Below are 21,349 nucleotides of genomic sequence, written 5' to 3'. Positions count from 1 at the left end.
GCCTGAAGAGGTACAGTGCATGAATGCATGTATACGCCTATGATGTGTCAGCAGACTCTGAGCCTTGAAGAACAATCTGTTTCTCCTTGAGCTACATCCCTGAGCTGCAAGTGCCCTTCTGCTTGTGCAGCAGGTCTTCCTGTTGCGCACTTCTCTGCCCCTGTCACACTTGCATCCAAATCTGCTTCAAATGGTTTGGGCATTAAGCCCCTGCCAACAGTACTGTATAACATTAGGTCCAAATCCATGATTGTAATGTCATCTATGCTCTTCCGATGTCTAGTACACTTTTTGGTGATGTAGTACTCATTGCTACTTGTTTTTTTAAATGGAGCTTTTAAAAAACAACATTTTCAAAGAACCTGGGAAGAAAAACAAAATATTTTTGTTGGCTTCTTCTAGCCCTGATAATATGGGACTTCTTGACCCATCCACTAGTGATGGACGAGTGATTTTCTTCTTGCCATGGCAAAAGATGACTATTGCTGGTACTACAGATACTGCAACTGAAGTTACCCATCATCCAATACCTACAGAAGAAGATATCAACTTCATTTTGACAGAAGTGCGCAACTACCTTAGCTGTGATGTTGAAGGTAATTTTCAGTAACATTAAATGTAGTTTTGTTCTTTCCATTAAGGCAGAAGTGTACAACCTGAGACTGCAAGACCACATGATCCCTGCCTCCCAAAATTTTTACCATATTGTAATTTTTGATGCATCAGAAAGGGTGAAAATATTAAATGAATAACTGGAGAGTAACCATACTAACTGCTTCATTCTACTTACATGTAAATCATATTAAAAAGGTACATTTTGTCCTGCCTTCAACATGCCGAAGTCCAAGTGCATCCCTTGGCCTAGAAAAAGTTGTACATCTTTGACCCTTCCCCTGTAAGGTAAGCCAGCCCCCATGCCAAAAACTTTTTGTATAGTTCTGTCTATCACAGAACTAGAAATTATTTCAGTATTGTCACAGGGAAATGGCCAAATATACCAATTTTTACAGTTGACTTTCCTGTCAGACTTAGATTCCACAGTTGCTTCAGCGAACCTGCAGCAATACTTGAACAATTCAACAAGATCAGTCAGTTGAAAAATAAGACTTCCTTTTGAGCTCCACGGTATTATATGAGTTCCACTTATAGGATGTGCCACCAATTACACGTGGACACAGAAGCACATGCACACACTGGCAGCAGTTAGTTCTGCCTGTCTATTTGTTTATGGTGAGTATATAGTCCCAATGGAGATACCTTCCCTTAACAGTTTAGTATCTTCTGCAGGGAATATCTCTGCTATCAGTACTTCTGTGAAGTGTAAACAGGTTTGTGTATGGGTCTGAATCCTGATTTTTTATATCTAAACTCCACAGTAGAGCCCTGCCACCACACTGAATAATTGCTGCATGTACCAACTCTGTTTTCTTGTAGAGCAAATCTATTAAGAGCTAGGATTTCAGCACTATGGCTTTCCATCATGCCCTTTTTATTCTAAACCAAGAGGATACAAGTTGAAGGCCCCGATGTTGTATGTGGCTCTCAAAAGCCTTTAATTTTTAATGTGGCAAAATTTAATTTTAATTGAATTGAAATGTAAATTAAGCTTAGTCCATATTAACTTTTTGAAATGTGGCCCCATCGTGTTCCTTAAAGAACCACTAACCTTTCACCTGCCATGGTTTCATTTTTTAGAATTCTTGGCTTTGTTTAAGGAAAACACCTTTTGTGCCAAATAAATAAATAAATAAATAAATAAATATTTGATAAAATAACATTCTCTTCCCCCCTCCCTGAATTATATAACTGCTAGGAAACAAATTGAACTTTGTGGTTTGTTTATTTAAGTAGTGATGAGCTATTGAATGAATTTCTAGTGATTGTCCATCCAGAATGAGATTTGAGAACTGGGAGACCTGAACAGATTTCATTACCAAGTTCCTGAATTATCTAGCTTCTTTAAAGTGATTCTGTAAAAGGACACACACTCTGACCTGCCCTTTCTAGGTTCATATTCATAATCCTTTAAAAAAAAACAGACTGAACATTGTAGATTGCTTGTTTGTTCTTCCTTGAAATGGATAATTGATAGTTCTGTTATTGTTGTAGCCATTAAAAGAAAATGGTCTACAGGAGGAGGAGGAGGGGGAAAAAACCCATTATCATTACGTCCTTCTTGCAAAAATTAATAGAAGAGCTGAGGTTTGTCAGGCAAGGTGGTTGGTTCTACTCAGCTACAGCTTGGAGAATTGATTAAGGCAGCATTTACTTACTTACAAGGCAGTTCTGCAAAAGTAGTTTTCTTGAGTATTTTAATGCTTTTGAAAGCAACCAACCTGGGCTGTGCGCTGTTTTCCTCATGTGTAATTAGTCGTGTTTATAGATTGTCTGTTAGAGAATTAGCAATTGTGCTGGCCGTATCAACTCACGGCAGACCTGCCTTTTTGCTGCCAAAGACAGTGGCAGGGTTATCAACTTACACAGGCTTGGATGTGTTCCAGCTGTTTAATTATAGTGTCACACATGCTGCTTTTTCTAGTTTCATTAATTTATAAATGTAATATGGTATCTTATTTCAGTGATTAGCACTTCATTTTGGTGGGCTAAACACGCTGGCAGAACAACATTGATTTCTCAGATCTCTGTTCTTTCAGGATATTTTTACAAGGCATATTGATTTTTCTGTTAACCCCCTTGTGAAAGCACTGTCCTTAAAACAATCCTTCCCCCACACACACTCACACACACAAGCCTGTGTAAGATATTTTTGTCCACTGAAGTAAGATCACAACATTAATTTAGATTTCCTTACCTACATTTATGGGAAGTATATAGTACTTGGGTGGTAGAAAGAGAGCTTAGAGACAAATGACCTTATGTTTTTTATGTTTTTGTTTTACTTTTGAAGAATTATGTGAATGCTTATGTGGGGCGAAAGTTCGTTCATTCAATAGATTAGTAACTCAATAGTAAGCAGGAAAAGGAGATGAATCTGATTTTGCTGTGGAGTGTAATGCGGTGGTCATATTCTAGAGATGCCCATAATAATTGTACCGAAGCATAACCCATTTTTAGTGTTGTGGTAATGGGCTTCTGAGGACAAGTTTATATTGTTCCAGCATAGAATTGAAGCACCTGAAACACAGAGATTCAATCGCATCCTGTGTCGGGACAGAGACAGAACTTACATACTGTTGGTTGGCTTCATGCTCAGCTGGATGGGAGAACTACACACGTTTTGAAGGTTGTGTGAATATGTTGATCAAATAGGTCAGATTTTTAAAAGGAGAAAAGAATAAACTGGATATTTGGTTTTTATTTGTTGCAATAGATTTTCAGTCTTCTTAGAAAGACAGACAGCTGTAGCTGCATGTTTCTCTTTCCTTTCTATTTTCCTTATGTATATTCAACTTTCCTTCTTCCTTTTCTTGGTTGGGGAAATCATAGTTTGCCATTGTACCCCACTTCAAATATGATTTCAGTCTTCAGTTTGGAGCAAACAGTGGTTTATTCAAAGAAAGAATGTGCAAAGGGAGGAGAAAGCACATAGCCTGTGAGGTTTTCATGGTTTTTTAAACAAGGAATACAAAATGGTGGTGGTCACAGTCTTGGGGCAGTCCCCATAGCCTCTCCCAAAATTGCAGAAGAAATTGTACTAGCAAGATTTCATTCAATCTGGATTAAAATTTTGTTTGTGTCTTGGCCCCACCTCATTTGGGGTGCTGTGGCCACCAGCTTGCCACTCAAAGGCCATCTGTGGACTTGTAGTCACAGAAATGTGATTCTGCTGCTTTAAAGTGAGCTTAATGAATCAACCATAGTAGGTCTGGGCCAGTCTCTAAGTCTGGGTAAGTTGGAAAGGGATGGTGAGGACCCCATGATCACCCAGTGAACACAACAAAGCAGGGATTTCCTACATCCAAGTTCAGATTTTTTTTTTTTTAATACTGACCTTTACAATTATTTCCAACATTAATGGCTTCAAACGGAACTGGAAAAAAACTCATTAGAAGCATCTTGCCAGTTATAGGGTCTTTTTTTCCCTTTCACACCCTGGGGACCCACAGCTGCCACTCACTCTTGAGATCTCCAAAAGTTGTTACCAACTTGGAATTTTTCATATGACAGAAGGGGAAAAATGATGAAAACATAACTAGAGTTCTATATAATATGAAGTAAATTTAAAAAGAAAACAAAGTAATACGTACTTTTTGCTCTGGTCTTAGGCTGGAAAAAAGTGTGTCCCTGTTTAATATTCTTAGGCTTTCCTCTTCACTTCAGATGGTATATTTCTTTCCCTATCGTAAAAAAAAACACATTAGTATTTTTTATATTGGTAATTTACAATATTAGTAACTAGAAACAATCTAGAAGAAGTGAACTATAGAAAAAAAATTGATGGATGACCCTTTGTTTCATTTTGACTTGGTGACATGTGAAAATAAACTGCTTTAGTGTTATCTCTCTGACCCCTTGAGGTGGTCTACAGGAAGCCAGATAACTTTAGTCATTTAAAAAAAAATCCAAGGAAGAGAATTTCAAGAGTGAAAACAGCAATTTCAAATTTTTTGACCTTTCTGAACTGCAAAGTGTGCCTGACAAATTCTGTCTCTTCTGGCAAACAGCTTGCTGAGAGTGATGACAGTACTCTTTTCTAAGCTTTTGGCCAAATAGAATCATGAACAATTCCAGACTAGTTCATAAAAATTATTCCGTAAGTTCCTGGCTAGGTTGATTGCATTTTCCACATAGCAAGGTCTATGAATTCACTATTTATCTTGATTTTTCATTGGAGGCTAAAAGGCTTTGTATACATGTTGACAATGAGTCATAGACCATTTTCACAAATTCGGAATTTACAGTGGTGTTTTCTGAAATTAGCAACTGTTAACTTGCTGTATGCAGTGTAGTCAATCCTTCAAAGTACTTAAATACAAATTAAGATGATGATTCAGGCTTTCGAGGACATTGATTTAAGAGTTCTTCATAATAGTTAGGGATCTTGTATAGATGATATTTGTCCCAAACAATGAGAGATATAAACTCAAAACAATAAGGGGAATTCTCAGGCTTTGAATTAGTTTGAAGATCCTAAGGTATAGAAATGTGTCAAGAACTATATGCTGATACGTTATCTGTAAAGGTAACTTCTAAATCTTCATGGATAGAGCTGTGTGATTGTGAAGGTTGGCATAACTTAGCTATACATGTAATTGCTAAACAGTAGAGGAAAGCTAAATATGTAATTAATTGCTTAGCCAGGGATGGGTCAAAGTTGAACTGCATAAAAATGCCTGTTCTAAAAAACTGAAAAATCTTATTACGAACCCCACATCTTAAGATCCATATGGTTGTCAGATTTTGAGATTTAGGAAATAGTGATTTTTGCTTTCCTTGTGTTGGATTTCTGTTTTGGGTATGTTTTCTCACTGGCACCTCTTTTCTTTCCTCATAAAACTTGTTCTCTAGTTTTATTGCCATACTGCTGTATTCTCATCTTCTGCTTAAGTGTTTGCTTTACTGAATCAAAAGATGGAGCTGCCCTGGATTTGTATCTCTCTCTCACTTTACCTCTCGTCATTAACATTTGTGGAATTAACAATATTACTTCCCCAAGATGGCGTTTTAAATGTTGGGATTACATTCTATTCTAACAGCATTTAAATCATACATTATTTTGAAACCCTTTCATGAGACAGTGTTTCTGATAAGGCTTTTTTTTCTTCTTACTTTGTTTTCAACTACAGTGAGGAGAGGAGACGTTCTGGCAGCATGGAGTGGGATTCGTCCCCTTGTGACGGATCCCAATTCTAAAGACACCCAGTCCATATCTCGGAATCACGTGGTACACATTAGTGACAGCGGCCTTGTGACTATTGCAGGTACCGGGATGTTGCTTCTAATTCTTCCTCTCCTCCTCTCTCTCATTGGAATTGTTTCTTAGTGATGTGGAGGAAGCCAGTCAGATACATATGCTGAGGTTCTCAGTTCTGAACTAATAGAAGAAGAGTTGGCAGCTGATGCCCTCTACGCAATGCGGATGACAGTTCCCCTCAGCTTCATCCAGTAAGAGTAGTGGTTGTGTTAGGGTTGCAGGTGTCTGTACAGTAGAACGAGTCCAGGGCAAGCATTCTGAGAGCTTTTTCTTTAATAGTTTAGTCTGTGTGTTCTTAAATAAAGGCTTGGGGAATTAATCTTGTATACTATCCATGTTGGTTAATACTTCCAGGTGGGAAGTGGACAACCTATCGCTCAATGGCCCAGGATACCATTGATGCTGCAGTAAAAGCTCATAATCTTCAGGCCGATCCCTGTAAAACTGTAGGACTGCTCCTGCAGGGCGCAGAGGGCTGGAGCCCTACCCTTTATATCCGACTGGTTCAAGATTACGGACTTGAAAATGAGGTGAGGCTTGTTGTTTACCCAAGTTAGCAGAACCACTTAAATCTACAGAATTCTGAGCTGAAGGGTATGAATGGAATGGAACGTTCTCATCTGCTTGTCTGCCTGTGAAGGATCTCTCTGAAGGTCCATCCCTTTGAACAGTGTGGAATGGAGGCAGGGGAATAATTCACCCAAAACGAGTGGAGGTGGTTTCTATAGGCTTGGTTGTGGACCATGACATAAATGGAGACCATAGGGAGTGAGTGGATCCCCAAGTTGTGAGTCTGCCCAGGGGTCCCCACTACAGCCACTTGGTGAGTGCTCTGAGGACAGCAAAGCAGATGATAAGAGAAATGGAAGAAGCTGGGATAAAGGGGAAAGGTGATTCAGAAGAACTATTGTAGAAGGCAAGGAGAGAATGAGACAAACACTTGATGTAAAAGATAGTGGCAAACAATTAACTTAATCAAAGTGCTCCATATCTTGGCTTTACCTGCTCAGTGTAGATCTTAGTTCACTAGAAGAAGGAACTTTTTTTAAAAAGCATCAGAGGGTTAGGAGTTAGCTATAAACATGTTATTGACCACTTTTTAAGAATGGAGCCCTAATCTTTTTTTACTTTTCATTAGGCTGATGCTTATTATTGTCCTTGACTTTAAAAATGCTATTTATGTAATCACTATAGGTGTTTTCATATATATATTTATATATACACACACACATGTATATGTATATGTATATGTATAGACATACATGCGCATGGATTGTCTCTTAATGACAATCTAAGCTGTGCTCCAGGCAGATCTGTTCTCCAGACCTGATCACAGTAGCAGCAAGGTAAAGCGTTATTAGTTCCTGCTCTGTTGTGCTGGATGAAGCATTCCTGTGCACTAGGAGTTGCCTCTTGCCTCTGATAACATCTTCGATTGGCAGTTGAATCACAGGCAAGGGGAGAGCTTTTAAGAATGACCCTTAACAAGATGGAGTTCTCTTCCAAAAGCATCAGCCTCTTAACCTCTTCTCAATTCCATAGGTGGCTCAACATCTTGCAAATACATTTGGGGACAAGGCTTTTGAAGTGGCAAAACTAGCCCAGGTAACTGGGAAGAGGTGGCCTATCGTTGGGAAACGTCTTGTCTCAGAGTTTCCATATATTGAGTCAGAGGTATGACTATGAAATGTTCTGTGTTGATCCTCCTCCTCCTCCTCCTCTTGCATTCTCGTTTTTGGTTTTGAATGTTCTTTTTCTTGCCATATTAAAATTGGAAGATTCTGAAACACTGTTCTAGGGTAAGAGTGGTAGTAAATAATTCCAACTTGGATTGTCATCAGGTTACATTGTATTTCATTTCTTTTGTGTAAATTTCTCATATTGGGGCCACTTTCTCGAACTAAAGTCGATATTTTCACTTGCCTCTTCAAACATTTTAGATTGAGTATGCCATCAGTGAATATGCTTGCACTGCAGTGGACATAATTGCTCGTCGCACCCGTTTGGCTTTTCTGAATGTCCAGGCTGCTGATGAAGCCTTACCAAGAATCATTGAGATAATGGGGAAGAAACTGAGATGGAGTGAACAGAAGAAGAAGGTATTGAAGAGGCTCCTGGCTTCATAATCAGAAAGTTTAGGAGAGTCCTTCCAAGAAGTTAATTGACTTCAGTGGAAGTATTCAAATTTTCTGGATAACCGAGGGCTGCATGGTGTTTAGTGTGACAGAGTCAGGGAGGCCCACTTGCAAACCCCCACTCAGCCATGGAGTTTGCTGAGTGCTGTGGGCTCCATCAAAGGGACTGTCCATATGTATCACTAAGCCATTACTTGGGTGAGTACTTCTTGGCTTAATGTGATCATTGGCCCCCACTCCACCTCTCCTACAGCTTGGTATAATGTACAGATCAGGCCATGCTATGGCATAAGTGACAAATGATGGTTAGAAAATGCTGACAATGTTGTGTGTGAACCATGCCAATCTCCCAGCTCAGCTCACACAAAGTTGTTTTGAGAAATGGAGACCCCACACCTTGCAGGAACTCTCTTCCCACCACAGCCAGCACACATGTATCTGTAGAAAGACTGAAGCCCTATGGAGACATTGTTGAAGTAAGGAAATGAGTGCACAGGAGTTACAGGCCACCTCTCCCTCTTCCCCCCACCAACTCTAGTTCTTCTCCCAAACAAACACCCACAAATGTAGCATTGAGGTCTTTATTGAACATCCCTTCACATATACAGCAAATGCATGCTGGCTTCCACATGAGAGAGATACTGGTGCTGCAAAGTACTTCTTTTACCCTCAGTATCTGAAAAGGAGTTCTTGGGTCTTATTCCCAGTCTTTTGAAAATAAAAGACGCAGCCTGCATGCTGTGCCAAGGGCTCCTTCGTCACAGCTGGATAGCTGCTTTCAGTTACAGGTGCCTGTTTTCAAGTGCAGGATTTTGAGCATAAAAGCAGCATAAAGTAGAAAATGATAAAAGGGAGAAGGCCTCTTTCCAAATGATCCTCTCTTCTTACTGAGATCATCGAGGAGGCTCACCTACATTGCTGTGAGCTCATCTGACTGTCAGCCAGGATCAAGCCAACTCTCTTGTCGCTCCAGTTCGTTGGAATACACTCCCTGCATTGTGAGGGGCCTGCACTTTTTATTAGCTTTTAGAAAGGCTGTTAAAACACACCTTTTTGTACAAGCTTACTGAGTCAAACTGTTGATTTTAATCTAATTTGTTTTGCTTGTTCATTTTAATTGCTAGTTTAATCATCTTTTAAGTATTGATTTTAACATTTGTTTTATTTGTAAACCATTGAGAGCCTGTATAGTTGCCAGTATAGTGGGAGGGAGGGAGGGAGGGAGGGAGGGAGGGAGGGAGGAAGGAAGGAAGGAAGGAAGGAAGGAAGGAAGGAAGGAAGGAAGGAAGGAAGGAAGGAAGGAGCTTGCCATGTCGAAGCTGTTGGCTCCATCATAATCTTGCTGCCTGACGAGAGTAATCAGCAAATGCCATAAGCCTCAAAAAGTAAATGCATAAAAACCAAAGACATCCCACTTAGGGTATTTATTGTACTAAAAATTAAAGGCCATCTCTTGGCCCTTTTGTCTGCAAGTGCAAGGCTTGCTGACATCGCTGTGAGTTGCCTGTATGGATTAAGGGCATGATACATCCCTAAAAATTCTTTACCTTGCACGTCGCCCGGGGTAATTATCACTTGATAATCAACACTCGTACAACCAAACCAGTGATCTAGCTGAAGCATGAAATGCTGCCTAATCTTAATTACCTTGTTCACCTTTAAGCACTTTTTGGTCATCAACTGCTGATATTCCTCTAAGGACCAGCAATTATAATTAAGTGAAAGGAGCCAATAAAACATTCCAGCAAAGGAGAAATTCAGAATGTAAATATTTGCTGTTACCCTAGAGCTGAGATTGTGTGTTCTCACTCTTAGGAAGAACTTGCAGAGGCAAAAAAGTTCCTGTACTACGAAATGGGCTACAAGGCACGGTCAGAGCAACTGACAGATCGGAGTGAAATCACTTTATCCCCAGGAGATATTGAGAGGTAACTATACAGGGCAAATGAGTACTTCTTAGTTTCCAGGGATCTGGATATAACATCTGAGGTACTTGAAAAGAGTACCTTCAGCCCTGCAAGCTGAGTTGGAGTAGCAAGAGTAATATATTTCTGTATTTGCTGATACCCTGATCCCTTTTTTTCCTTTGGTACATTAGAATGATCCTCTCTCTCAGAGATTCGTGCATAATTATATTTTTATCCTGATCTGGGTAAAAGTAGAGACCATTAAACCATTCTGGCTGGTTAACATGAATATGCACATTGCTTCCTGAATCATCATGATAAACCTGGATGGGGAACTTTTTTCCCTAGATGATTCTCTAATGGCAGAGCTACAGGGGTTGTGCTCAGTGGAAGGGCCTGAATCTTTATGGGATGGAAGCAGATTAAAGTTTGATATAGTGCATGAAGGATTAACATACCTGTTTTGAATGTTAAAAAGAGCAAAAAATCAGGAGTACCTTGAAGGTTGTTAGTTGTTCATTCTTAAGTTAAAAGATAGAGATGCTGCCAACCATGGTTGAGGAGACATGTGGGCTCTCCCATTAACTACCCAGAATGGCTACAGGCAAAAGACTTTTCCAGTTCTTGACTTCAGGTATGTTTAATTTGTAGGTGCCAAGGTTTGGATTGGGAACTGTCCTTGGGTGTAGGGATGCAGTGTCTCTCTGGCTCCTGGCATGGGGGTAACGGCATTATAACAAGGAAAGTTCGGCTGGGAGGAAGCAGGCCAGTTGAGAATCCTTCACAGCTCTAAGTGAGGTTACTCTTTGCTGTTTTAAAACTGCTTGTGCAGTATGTCAGGGTATAGCTTTTTGATGCATTATCTATCTTACAGATATAAAAAAAGATTCTACATGTTTGATAAAGAAGGCAAAGGTTTTATTACAATATTGGATGTGCAACGTGTGCTAGAGGTAACATTTTCTATTTTTTTTTTGTCATCGGAATTGCCTGGCTTGATATTAATAGTGTGTTGTTAATCCAGCCATGTGAGTTTTTTCCCCTTTCATATATTTTATAGAGCATCAACCTTCAAATTAATGAAAGTGCACTCCATGAGATTTTGAATGAAGTGGATTTGAACAAAAATGGGCAGGTTGAACTCAACGAGTTTTTGCAGGTGAGTACTTCCTTTAATTTATACACGTATATCTATAGCAATCTAATATAATGGTATAAAAACCTCTTGCAGTACTCATAATGTTCAGTTCATTAATACTGGAGGGGAAAGTATGTAGGCATTAATTTCTGGCAGATGTTATTCAAAAATGGAAACCACACTTTAGTTGAAACAAAATGGGAAGTATTTCTTTGATTCAGTTAAAAGAAATTATTCAATCAAATGAATTATGTTCTATCATTAGAACATAACCCACACTGAATATGCATATTAAATAATGTACATCTTTTATGTTGCATCCTCTATTAGTTCTGTTAACTTGAACGCACATCAGATATGAAGCTATGAGGACAGGTAGGAGAAGGGTTCAGATATTTAATCTGGGCCGATAGTTTTTATGGGGTGAGGCCTCGGAAGTGTCTGCACTGTATTATAGAAGTATGAAAGAGGGGGAAATGACCCAAACACCAAAATAAAAGCTATAAAATGATTTCAGGTCGCCATCTGGCAGTCTTGGAGGTGAAGCAGGAAGGCTTGAAATCAAGGTTCTTAGTGTTTATTATCTTAATAGATTTTATTAAAAATTGACTTTTGCCTTGCGCTTGGAATCCTTGAAAGATTCCTTATAGCAGTAATTGCCCAATCAGAGGACAGTTTATCAATGAATCAATCATTGTTCCTGCTGGTGATGGCCCCACCTGTGGGTATCACTCCTAATGTTGCTATTCAGGATAGGAACTTTCAGCGGTGATGCCCAGTGTGGGGAACCCTCCTATTGTATGGTTAATTACTGCTGGTACAGGGTTGGGTAAAATGTTGCATTCTTGGTTTCACAGTCTGAATCTATCACAGCAACACCAACACCACACCTTGCTGGCTGGGGAATTCTGGAAGTTGAAGTCCACATGTCTTAAAGTGGCCAAGATTGAGAAACACTGGTCAACAATTAAGATTTTGTGCCAATCACTCCAGTAATTTCTGCCTTAAAAAAAAAAAAACAGTGACAACCAATTTTCACCTTCCTTTTCTGACTCTGCCCATCCAATTTTTTGTCAGAGTGTTGCTTTTCACTACTATTTTTAAATTTATCCTGTTAAAACAGGTTATAAAACAGTAAGGCCACATAAAAATGTAGCAGTTTTAAAAAGAACTGTGAAAACAAGAAAAGAGGCACAACAACATATATTCACCCCTAAGGCCTAGGAATAGAACTGAGTCTCCAGCTGGTGCCAAAAGCTTGGAAGAGGCAGCACTTCCTATAACTGTACAATTGACAAGTCCTTGAAACAGGGTGTAATTAAAAAATTATGGCCTATCTTGAAGTTCCTATCCTGAATAGCAGCACTAGGAGTGATACCCACAAGTGGGACCATCAGCGACAAGAACAGTAATTTATACTTCCCACAGAGAAACTTTTAATTCATCATTTTAATAGAAAGTTATTTAAAAAGTTTTGTTTTAAATAACTGCCTACTACATGGAGGATGTTACTTCTTTGTCCGGCAAAGGAATGAGAACAGCATTGCTTGCACAGTCCCACAGCAAGGCCAGTGCCATGTGTATGGTTTCTTCTTAGTGACCAGATGCTGGATATATTTAACTCTGAATGCAAATACCTGACACTGTTTTAGAGACAAAGTCTATAAGCCAATAAAATACAAGTTGGAGGGAAATTTACCCTGCTAGAGCCAATAATGTTCTCTGTTGGAGAAACAGACTGTCCCTTTCTAAACCCAGGCATGCATCTCTCAACCTGTTTGTCAGAAATGAAATAACCTATGTATTTTTTCCTCAACTGTTCCTGCTTTTTATATATATATATATATTTTTAAACATTCAGAAAAGGGGGAGGTACAAAATAATCCATTCTGTTTATTTTCCTGTGGTAAAAAATAACAGGTTTGCACCAGTGAGGGGTAGTGAGTTCTATAAATTGCAATGAACAGGCCAGCTGTTTGGCTCTTGGTTTAGGCCAAAGTCATTGTCATGCACCATATTCTCCCTAAGCACAGCTGTTTAAATTGCCCCCCCTTAACCTCCTATATAATCTATTAAATCAGGGGGTGTGAAGCAGCTTGGGATGGGTGTTGGGAATTGATTGGGCTACAGTATTTCTCAAGTAATGCTCCTTTCACTGCATGTTCTTTCGTTAGTATTTTAATCCTTTTTTTTTCCAATTCTTGTATTTGCTCAATTTGTTCCTGGAGTTGGATGTCTGAATCTTGGGAGTTACACTTACTGCCTTTGTAGCATTTGTGTCTGTTTCTTTCTTGTGCTCCTATTTGCTAATACAGTATCTCCTTTTCATAGAGAAGAGGAAGGAAGAGTAGCAATTTTTTCACTATCCAGGGGATACATTTTCCTCATGCATAAACAGAAGAATAAAACAAGCTAATGTAAAGCTCTAGCACTTTCCTCTCTTGTCCTGGGCTATTTCTTGCCAAAAAAAAAACAACCCAATAGCATTTTTTTTTTTTTTTTGGCCATTCAATCGTGTCCAATTCTCGGCGACTGCCTGGACTAGTTCCTGCAGTTTTCTTGGCAAGATTTCAGAAATGGTTTGCCATTGCCTCCTTCCTGGGGCTAAGAGAGAGTGACTGGCCAAAGGTCACCCAGTTGGCTTTGTGCCTCAGGCGGGACTACAACTTACGGTCTCCCAGTTTCTAGCCTGGTGCCTTAACCACTACACCAAACTGGCTCTCAATAGCATTATTTACCATGGAAGAATTTGAAATACTGTATGTTGCACATAAGTGTGACTATGGAGGCTTAAACTTTTTTTTCTCAAATCAAGAATTGAGATTTTGGTTCTCATTGAAAGAGCACCTTTGCAATCTGAGAGTGCTCCTTGATCCTCATCCATCATTGGATTTGCTGCTAACAAATTGCTTTTGACACCTTTGCACAGTGATGTCCAGGGTCCCTTCCTGGTGACTTGGTGACAATTATCTATACCTCAATTACATCTCATCTTGACTACTAGAATATGCTTTGCACAGGACTACACTTGAAAAAAGTAGGGAAGTTACAATTGGTGCAAAATGTAGCAGCTAAGCCAATAAATGGTATAAAATACAGCAGTTATATGGTGCCCATACTAAAAGATCTGCACTGGTTTCCAGTTGCTTTTTTGTCACAATATGAGATGTTTGGATTGACCTCTAAAGCCCTGAATGGCTTGGAGACTGACTATATGAGTGACCACCTCTCTTGTTACAAATCTGTCCATTTGTTAAGATCTGCACTGGTTGAAGTAGGTTTCTTATGCTAGTTTGAAGGCAAAGTACAACTGATACAATCCTTGTGATTTGCCCAGTTCCAGATGTTGTGGCAGTCTGTGGTTACCAAAAACCAGGAAGGGGAGGAGAAAATCAGTAAGTGAGCAGATAGGAAGTCAGTGTGCAGGAAGGGGAGGAAAGGGTATCAGCATGAGCTTGCAATACATTTTTACTGCTATACCCTCACGCTTTTGTGATGACATTGGAATTGAGCTATTCTGTATCACTTGTCCTATAAACTGTTCCATTATTCTATGAATCCGAGGGGATAATTTAGTGTGAAGTAGAACAAAAGAGCACGTGCCTGTTTTTTCTAAAACTCCCATGTGGCGAGGTACACGTTTAAGAGCTGTAGAGAGACTTGTGAAATGTTTCCGAGTGTCCCTTTGACTCCTTTTATGCAAGCAGCTGCTTATTTGTTTTCAGTTGTTCGCCAGGTTTATTTTTGCAGAGCCTTTCTTGGTCAGGTTTTTCAATTGACTGCCAGGTCCTTCCTGCGCTGTGGCAATGATGAATGCAGAACATGAGATAAATTAATGCTGGGGATTTCGGTCCATGTCAGCCCTTTCTTCACTGCATGTCACGTTAAACAAACAAGATCAAGGCAAAGGAAAATGGTAATTGTCTCTCTCAAGATGGGCTGGAGATAAAAGCACTGTTGAATGTAAATGCGGAAATTTTCACTGGTTGTGTCCTGCGTGAAAGAAAGAAAGAAAGAAAGAGTATTTGCCTCAGACTTAGCAGCCTGTTCTCTGAGCAGTTTTTTAGAGCAGTCAAAAAATCTGCTGTATGATTTAAGTCATGCCAATTTTTTAAAAAATCCCTCATCTAATTGTAAGCTTGTCTTCTTATTTATTTGCAAGGCTCCAAAAGTATAGAATTTACTTTTAAATATTTTTGAGAGCAATAGTCTCGTTTCATGGCTATATTTCAACCTTCTCCAGGCTTGCCCTCCAATCTGTTAGCTTTCTTCTCCTAGAATTCCTTGGGGAGGATGATGCTGGAAAGATTGCCATATTTGTTTAAGAGGGAGCTTATTTGAATCGGCTGTCATGTAAGAGAGCCCTCCAGATACGTGGCCATCAACTTCTAGGATTTTCAGCAATGGCCATGTTGGCTGGGAATTTTGGGAGTTGGCCCATCCATCTGGAAGGGACCCAGATAGGGGAAGGCTGGTGTAAGAAGTGAAAACTGTTTATCCTGCTGTCTTATTTCTGTGGAACTGTCTTTCCTTTAAAATATGTCCAAAGATGTATTTATGTTGCTGCTTCTGCTGTTGTGGTTGAAAGCATTTTTTTTCTGCTGTTCAGCAGGGGGAAAAAAATATATGTTTACAAATCAGTTCCTACCCTTAGATTTACAAAACAGCAGTTAACAACCCAAAAGGAATATGGGATTAGATGGCGAAAATGGAAAACAAAAACAAACACAGAGACTGATTCTAAATTGTAGGGTACCTACTTTTTGTTGGGAGGGTACAAAAAGGCAAGTCTTCTCTTTCTGCTCCATTTCTGGCTAACGTGTAGATGGACCAGGCTTCTTATTTATGTAATATCTTGGTCTTCCCTTTGCAACCAATTATTTCCAGGAAGTGAGGCAGCTTCCAAGTAATCTCGCTTTGTGTCAGAAATGCAGAAAATAGAAAGGGGGAAAATATTAATTAAAATTTAAAAAGAGGTACCCAAGTAATTGGGGCATGTATAATGTTGAAAAATTAGGAAAACTGGACCACCCTAGGTCAAGTTGGCTGAAGTATAAGAAATCACAAGGAAAAGTTTCTAAGCAGGGATGTGGAGATAAAGGGAACTTCTAACAATGCAGTGACACAGAGTATTGACCTTAAAGTTTTCTCAATCTTGCCTCTTTAGCTCATGACTGCTATTCAGAAAGGATATGTATCTGGAAGTCGGCTGGCTGTACTTATGAAAGCAGCTGAAGAGAACATTCATCAGCGGGAAGTGATTTCTGTGGACCGGAGTTGTGGTGGACTGTGAGTTTGGGGGCACTTACAGCTGCAAGAAGGTGTGCCCTGTGGTTGTTTCTCTCAATGCTGAAAAACATTCCACTGCTTTCAGACGTCTCTGCTTCCCCTCCTCACTCTGAGCAACTGTGCAGAAAGTCACATTGTACAGTTCTTTTTATGTTTCTGTGAAGAGTCTACTTGACCAGTGGCCTGTTGAATTGGCTTTCTCTAGAATCCATGGCAGTTAAGACCCTGAAAAGGAGAAATAATCTAGCCTTCTCTTTTTCTGGGCTAATCTGGGGAGATGTACATTCTGAGGGGCAGGGGATCCATGTGGCAACCAGACATGGATGTGAGTTTCTTTTTGCCATTTATACAAAAGCAAGAATAATGTCTCTTCTACATTAATAGGGTCCTCCCCCCATTCTCTTTCTGCCTTTTGATGCATAAAACAGGCAAAAGTGGACGATGCCAGCATGCCTTTAGTGTCTTGAAAATTTACTTTTTTGTTAAATCTCCAGATACTTTTCTTTTCTCCCCACCCCTTCAGAGAAGTACGTTGTGCTAAATATTCATCGCTTGCCTAGAACTTTGGTGCAAACATTTTTTATAATGGCCACAGTCTATTAGAAAGCGCATGCCATAAAAATGAGTGATTTATTATGGAAGAGAGCGCTTGCATTTAGAATTTTGTAGACTGTATCCCAAAATAGAAGTGAATGTCCAGCTTAGGAACTGCAGTGATACAGTTGTATTTTAATAAGAGGATATGCAGGGCCCAATTCTTCTAAAACGTCCTAAACCCAAATAGCCAGCGTAAAATAGAAATACACATATCAAATGTGCTTGTTTGTTTACCATAGAAAGAAATTCCCACTCCTTCTGATGTATACCTTGAATACAAAAAAAAAAAAAGCTATACCTTATATCGTGTAGGTGGTTTTGCTTTGTTCTGAAATTTCCATAGAAACTTTAAGAAAAGGTTTCTGAAATCTGACTTCATCTGTGATAGGTGCCCCATAGCTCCTCTGAAAAGCATAGTGAAGAAATATTGGGCAAGATTTCATTACCTTCTTGCTAGGGTTGCCAGCTCAGTTTTAGGCTTTTTTTTTTTTTTTAAATATTACTACATGTAATTGTTTAAACTGATTTTAGGTTGTTTTTTAGGATAGAGACCCTTCCATGACTTGCAGAATAAAATGATAAACCAATAAATAGCAAAATCAGTTAAAGGTTTGCTTTCTGCTGTTTGGAAAATAAAGTTATAATACAAACCAAAGAGGAACAAAGTCATGTTACTGTGGGAATTTGGTCTTTGTACCTCCATTGGCCATGTTCATCTGTTGTTCTTTGTTATAGATTTTAAATAATATTCCCATGTAATTCATAGATCAGTAAGTATTGTAATACTGCAGACCCAAATTCTTTCATTTACTCCTTTCAGCATTTCAGTGCTGTGCAGTTCTTCCCTATTCAGAGCAACCTATAGGAACTGGCCCTTCATAGTGTCTCAATATCGAAGTGAATTTAAAATTCTGAATTACTCTATATTCAAAAGTTGACTATATTAAGGGCATCTATTGCTAGAAGTAGACATTGCTGTAGAAAAACAGCCCAGCAATTAGTGTGATGCACTCATATTTTGTATTTAGAACTTTAGACAGCGCTGAATAGAAGGAGCAAGGTCTTCATAAATGATATTAAAAGGTAGCATTCTAAAAAGCCTCTAGCAAAATTCTCTGCAGACCATTTCCCATGTAAGCTTCTTCTGCTATGATCAAGAAATGTCAGCCCTATGTTTTATAGGTTAGCAGTGGAAATGCAAGCCAAGGCAGGAAAAACAGGTTCCCATCCTCTTTAGGCCTGGAGCACTTCAGATTGGCTTGAAATACAGGTTTAAAGCTGGGTGTGCACTTGACAATGAGAGGTCTCTCTCTGTCCACAAAGGGGTTTTGCATTGGTGTTTTGTTTTTGTTTTGTTTTGTTTGTGGCAGATCTTTCTCCCCCCTCCCTACCATTGCCAACACATACTGGATGATTTCTACATAGCACTTTTCAATTCCTTCTGTTTTGCTTTGACTAAGAAACCCCCAAACCCTCACGAGAGACTCAGAGATAGCTTTTCTAAGCTGGCAGAAATGTGGAGAGATCCAAAGAAGATATCAGGATGCCAGTCTTTACAGATTTACCTAGTAATTGATAGAACATATTTAGACTGCCTTCCTCCCCTTGAGGCCAAGGTAATGGCAGTGATCAAGAGATACAAGAGCACCTCATTCATCAGGAATACATGAAGGGTTAAGCAAGCACCCCAAGCGTAGCCAGGCTGAGGATCGTGGGGCTGATATATGCTGAGGAGCAAACCCTTCTTGGGCACAGTGTCTAGCGCAGTTCTCAGGGAAGAGTCTTAACGTGTCTTTGGGTGTGCGCCTTTACAAATAGGCCCCCTCTGTTTGGTAACCAGGAGCTGGGGCAATGTCTGTTTAATGTCAGTCCTTAGCCTACACAGGTCTCTTCACAGGGCCTGTCGTATTTTTGCTACTGATGCCCTCACACCAGGAGCATGAAGCCATGGTTTCTTCCATGCTTTGCCTGCATTTGATTTGAGCTCCTGGAATATTTTAGCTGCCCCGCCCCTCTGCTTCATATGGGAAGGGCAAGTATTCCCCTGCCTCGTCTTACAGTTGCTCACTTCTCTCAGAACTACTTGATTTCCTTGTGATAGCGTTTCTTTGTACATTTGGAAAAAAGTATGTGTGTACGTGTAGGCAGCATAAAGCACCTTTTTGTATAAGAGTAATTCAGTGTAATACTACCGTACAATTGTTTTGGAAGCCAAGAGATACAGGAGCAGGGAGTCCGTGTGTGTGTGTGTGTGTGTGAATGGGTGAGCACACACATCTATGCATATATGCATATGTATACATACACATATACCGCATGTTTTTCCATCTGGCACTTTTATGTATTGTGCTGGGTTATTGTTCAGGACTGGACTGCTAAATACTGTGTTTAAGGCTGGGTTGTCATTTTTATAACTGTCTTGGTGTTTTATTGCCATTATTTATTACTTTTGATATACAGAATGAGCTGCATGCATTTATAGAGCAATAAGAGGATGTATTTAATGTGCCTTGTTTTTAACTGAATAAGAACTGAAAGCATGAATCAATAAAACTGATTAAAATGGTCCACTCCTTGGCATTTTGATGTTAGTGGCAGTTACGGAAATAAAGTTGATTAGCTCGGAAACCCCACCCCCATCTACCTTCATTTTTCCTTGGGTTTTTTTTCTTTCTTTTTCTTTCTTTCTTTCTTTCTTTGTGATAAAAAAAGTTTAAAACAATCTCTTAAACCTCAGTTTTTAAGAAATGATATCAATTCCTGACCTTAACTTTGTATCTAGGAGGACAAATTAAGGAGTTAAAGAGAAGCCTGTTGCAATATTAATGATGGATATTGTCATTCACATGATCTTTTGTCACTACAACGCTGCCTCCTCCTCCACGGAGGGATAAGCAAATGACAGATTGTCTCCTGGTTGGACTTTTTAATTTTTTAAGTTTTTTCATTTAACCACCTCTCTTCAGGTGCCACGTTCCCAGTCCACCCTGATGAATTTTATCATGATTAAAATCAATAGAAATAAATGGAAAAGATTACATAATCCATTTTGATCATCTTGCATGTCAGGTTAGCCCAGAGTTGCCAAATCCTGACAAATGTTCTGACATGGAAAAAGGCCATGTATTTTCTGTGAAAGTAAATCAGCAAACCTGTTTATAAATTTTTAATGAAAATTTTATAATTGTCATATTCTTTTTCAGTTCCTCATTGACTCTTGAAGCGATATTTTTAATATTTTTTTTTCTTACAGTTGCTAGCCATACCTGCATGAGCATGTTGTAATTAAAAAATTCCTGCATCTGGGAAACATGCTTCTATTGCCACAAGCAGACACAACCATTATTGCATAATAAGTAGCATGGAAGAAAGCATGTTTCCATATCTACCATTTATCCAAAACTTCCAGAGCCCACTACCTTTCTTCTATCAAATATCATTAATGCTGTTTTCTGGCATGACCGCTCAATAGGAAGACTTTACGTCCTTCAATAGATTTACAGCCCTTGAAGTATTCAGGATAAAGTGACCTATCAAAGTGAATTTGTAATGGGGACCATCGGAGCAAGAGTTTAGCTTCCAACCCTTGGAGGAAAAGGGTACACAAATGGTCCTGGAAATATTGAAGTGACGTTAGCGTATCCACAGTACTGCTTACAATCCAAGGGCCCCCCATAAAGAGAGAATGACAAACTTGATCTCTGTTCTGAAATAGACCAGCCATAGTTTGTGGGGATGGAGTTGGGATATGTATGAAGTGAATTCCACTTTCATTAAGTGTTAATTCAAACTCATATATCTGGTACCTTAAAACATTTAGTCAGTGCTGGACCCTGCAGATGTACCATCTCAGTTACCGCTTTTCATCAAGCAGTAGCATGCTCAATGCTTTATGTGGCACATTTTCATGACTACAGCACTAACTTTAAAACAAAATAAATAGCTATGAATTTGCCAGTATACCAAGGAATGTATTGGTCCTTTTTCCTGCCTTCTGCATTCCATCTCTAGAAAGGGATATCCAGCTCTGCTTCTTTCTCCTCCCCAAAATTGATTCTGGCTTATCGTGATACCATAATCTAAGTGATGTATATGAAATTAACATAACCCTTACAGTTGTGACAGACTTGGAAGTAGCCTGAATTGTTGTAAACTGACTTGAAGCACCTTAAAAAAAAAAAACCAAAAAAACCCCATGATTCTGTGGATTTCTTCTTACTAGTTACCTCAGGGCATAAATGGAGGACTGTTCCCCACTAATCTGTTCTGGTGAATTTATTTTACTGAACTGCTGAGATGCTTTTAGTTTTGCATCTCCTCAATTAACTGATTTGCAATTCATTTTTATGCATGCTGAGTTTTTCCTGTCCGAGTCAAGAAGCTGTAAATCTCTGATCTATTGAACTGA

The 21,349-nt window shown here is 39.2% G+C and overlaps 1 protein-coding gene across 3 annotated transcripts in view; it reads left to right on the top strand.

Annotated features, from left to right (window-relative positions):
- Positions 1-21,349, top strand: part of GPD2 (glycerol-3-phosphate dehydrogenase 2) — a 93,036-nt gene that overhangs the window by 59,353 nt on the left and 12,334 nt on the right. For 2 of the 3 annotated variants that reach the window (XM_063318348.1, XM_063318350.1), the window contains 9 exons: positions 403-596; positions 5,748-5,882; positions 6,230-6,405; positions 7,418-7,549; positions 7,816-7,974; positions 9,826-9,938; positions 10,792-10,870; positions 10,978-11,076; positions 16,223-17,425. In XM_063318348.1, coding sequence (XP_063174418.1) covers positions 403-596; positions 5,748-5,882; positions 6,230-6,405; positions 7,418-7,549; positions 7,816-7,974; positions 9,826-9,938; positions 10,792-10,870; positions 10,978-11,076; positions 16,223-16,348 — 1,213 coding nt within the window. In that variant the 3' untranslated portion in view covers positions 16,349-17,425. Of the gene's footprint in view, positions 1-402; positions 597-5,747; positions 5,883-6,229; positions 6,406-7,417; positions 7,550-7,815; positions 7,975-9,825; positions 9,939-10,791; positions 10,871-10,977; positions 11,077-16,222; positions 17,426-21,349 lie in introns of those variants that run through there. The other variant, XM_063318349.1, reaches the window with a different exon arrangement.

Source organism: Candoia aspera, chromosome 1, assembly GCF_035149785.1.
Source record: "Candoia aspera isolate rCanAsp1 chromosome 1, rCanAsp1.hap2, whole genome shotgun sequence".
Lineage (NCBI taxonomy): Eukaryota > Metazoa > Chordata > Lepidosauria > Squamata > Boidae > Candoia > Candoia aspera.
This window is presented reverse-complemented; position numbering and strand designations above follow the sequence as displayed.